We start from the raw sequence: 3,284 nt of genomic DNA, 5'->3' as shown, positions 1-3,284 counted from the left end.
TTTTTTCTATATGAGTTATATGGATTTAATTATTTTGTATTATGGGAATCGACAATATGGTCCTTGATGCTTGTTGAATGAAGTTTTCCTTCTTGCGTATATATAATTATTAATTCGTTCTATTGGAATCAACATATATTTGGAATATTTAGAAATTATAATTTCTTTTTTAGGCATAATTTTTTTTTTTTTTTTCATTTAATTCTTATCGGTCAATGTAAAACTCTGATTATTGAAGTTTCCCTATTTATTAGCATATATGTGTATATATATATATATATATATATATATATATATATATATATATATATAATCATTTCGTTCATTTTATTAATTATAATTCTCTCTTGTTCTTTTTTTGTTAGTACCAAATCATTTTTGGTTAGACGTTCGTAGGTATATATATAAATTTTGTTTTTGTTCGAATTAACATAATTAATCACTACGAACGAAATATTTCTTTTTTTTTTCCATTCTGAAAGATAATTTTTTTTGTATTATTGTTACATCAAAACACACAAAAATTCACACGTAACGTATACCGACGTACGAATGAAACAGTATAAAATTTTTTAATAACGATACGTTGATCAATCGCAGTAAATAAAAATATTTCCCTTGTCTAACGTGAAGATCTACGACGAACATAAGCACTTATACGAAATGCATATATACTCTTTGTAACGTGATATATAAGGTAGATTAGATTAGGTTCTTAGAGTGTTTGATATCCATTGAATATTAAATTTGAAAGGAAGAAACCTAGATTGGGTTGGTGGATGAGATATTGCTAGACTTACTTCGTCCCGAGAAAATCGATAGTTAGGATCGACACGTTTAACCCGGCACGCTATGGAATTTTAAAGGACGACAGCTCGTTAGCTAAATTAACGATCGTCCTTCTTGCAATATTCGATCAGGCTACCGCTTTGACCTAAGTAAAAGTCATCTTATAAGTTTTCACGAAAAGATTTTCTTAATTTTGCCGATGGGAAAATCTCGCTAAGAGCGAACGAAAAAAGAAAGAAGATAAATTCTTATTCAATTTTCTTTTTTTTTTCTTCTTTTTTTTCTTTTTTAAACAAAGTTATTAAGCAAAAAAAATTTTCATATCGTTTATAAAAATCATCTTATTTATTATATATTTTATTTATTAGATATATGTATGTGTGTGTGTATATATATATATATATATATATATATATATATATGTATATGTATATGTATATAACATAAATAAAATTTGGTAATTTGATAGATTAATAATTTAGAAAATAAATGAAAGAAAATAATCGTGCGTTAAAATTTCCAAAATAGAAAAGAATTATTTATACGTCAGTTAAATTTACGAGTTAAAAAATATTCCTACGTTAGTGACGTAAAAATAGAAAGAAAAGAAAACATTTGCATGTAGCAATTTATAAATAAATAAAAAAAAAAAAAAAAAAGAAAAGAAAGAAGAATTCTAAAAAGATACGTTAATAATTTTAACAAGGAAATATTTCTATATCGACGATTTACAAATAAGAAAAAATTATTTTATACTCCTATATCAATAATATAAAAATAACTAAAATTTTAATAATTAATGACGATTTAACATTGCTTAAAAAAAAAAAAACATTTATTCCCATAAAAAAAATAAAAAATTGAAATTTTTTACAGTATTAGGAAAAAAAAAATATATATATATATTAACAATTTTTTTTTTCAAACAGATGTTTCGTGGAACGTGGATACGATGGCCATTGCTATCAACGTTTTTATTGGGCTTCCATATATTCCTGGTGGTTGCCCAATGCGGATCTTCGATACAGGACAGACAAGAGAGTCAGGATAGACAAGACAAGTTAGCATTGTACAAGATCACTATGAGAACTTATTGGTCGAGAGCACGATTTCCACGACATTATCCTGAATGGAAACCTCCGGCACAATTCGGCAAACTTATCGGTAAGTAATATATATTTTATTATTCATTCGTGGTTCGTTCCCGTAATAAATTATTCTATAAACATAACAAATATTTTATTTAGGTTGATTATCGAACGAAAAAATAATCACGATATACAATATAATTTATATATACATATGTATATATATATTAAAAAAAAATTTTTAATATTTTATATATATTATATAATAATAATAATAATAATAATAATAATAATAATAATAATAAAAATATTTTAATAATTTAAGAATAAAAAAATGTCTTAATATGTTAGGAATGGAAAGAATATATATATATATATATATAATTCATATGTTAATAATTTGATTTTTCAATATTTATATGTTAGTAAATTTTTATTTTAATAATTTTTTTAATATATATATACATATATATATATATATATATATATATATATATATATATACACAGGTGCGTATCCTATCACGCGTAACGTTAAATTCGATTCGAGGGAAAATTATATTGATATAGATTTTAATTCGACAAATTGTATCCCGATTTACGTTATGAGAATGATCATAATACGCATTCATTTTAACGAAACATATGATCGCATTAACGTCATCATTTTCAACCCCTTTGCTTACCCCCGTTCCCCTTATCCCCCGTTGTCGTCCCTTCCATGATCGTACAGATCCTATCATTATAATAACGAGGAATATTACGGAAACAATTTACGGCAAATTACGATGTGTGAAATCGTTGCTTTAAATATACGATATCGTATTTGGAAAGGAACATATGCCGATCTAGTCGATCGTTAGATCATTTATAAACGTAATGGAACACCCGTGTTTCTATCCTTGGTACCATATTAGCATAAAGCATTGTTAATTGTTAGCGATCAGTTTCGAAACTATTGTCCCTATTCCTTTATATAATAAATTCTCAGGATCGTTCAAATTTGTTAGCCTTTGATAATACTATATTATTATTATTATGTTAATATTATTACCATTATGAGATATTTTTGAAACATATTATTTGGAACATCTGTTTGTCTTTAAATGATATACGTTAAATAATACATCTAATATGGTATCGTATTTAGATAATATAATTAATATACATATCTTAAAAAATATTTATTATATATATATATATATATATATATATATATATAGAGATCTTATAAAATTATTTTTAATAAATGCTGACGAATGTTAAATTTTGTTAGCATTTTTTTTTTAATCTACTACTATAACATTATTGTTATATCATTATAATATTATTATTGCTGTTGATATTACGAAATATTTCTGAAAAATTATATTTGATATATCTTAAAAAATATATTTCAAATAATATA

The 3,284-nt window shown here is 23.9% G+C and overlaps 1 protein-coding gene across 1 annotated transcript in view; it reads left to right on the top strand.

Moving 5' to 3' along the window:
* The window catches only part of LOC122627650, a 247,919-nt gene that overhangs the window by 13,109 nt on the left and 231,526 nt on the right, over positions 1 to 3,284 (top strand). The window contains exon 2 of the mRNA XM_043808942.1: positions 1,719 to 1,953. Coding sequence (XP_043664877.1) covers positions 1,719 to 1,953 — 235 coding nt within the window. The remainder of the gene's footprint in view (positions 1 to 1,718; positions 1,954 to 3,284) is intronic.

The sequence above is a fragment of the Vespula pensylvanica genome, chromosome 3, assembly GCF_014466175.1.
Source record: "Vespula pensylvanica isolate Volc-1 chromosome 3, ASM1446617v1, whole genome shotgun sequence".
Classification (NCBI taxonomy): domain Eukaryota; kingdom Metazoa; phylum Arthropoda; class Insecta; order Hymenoptera; family Vespidae; genus Vespula; species Vespula pensylvanica.
This window is presented reverse-complemented; position numbering and strand designations above follow the sequence as displayed.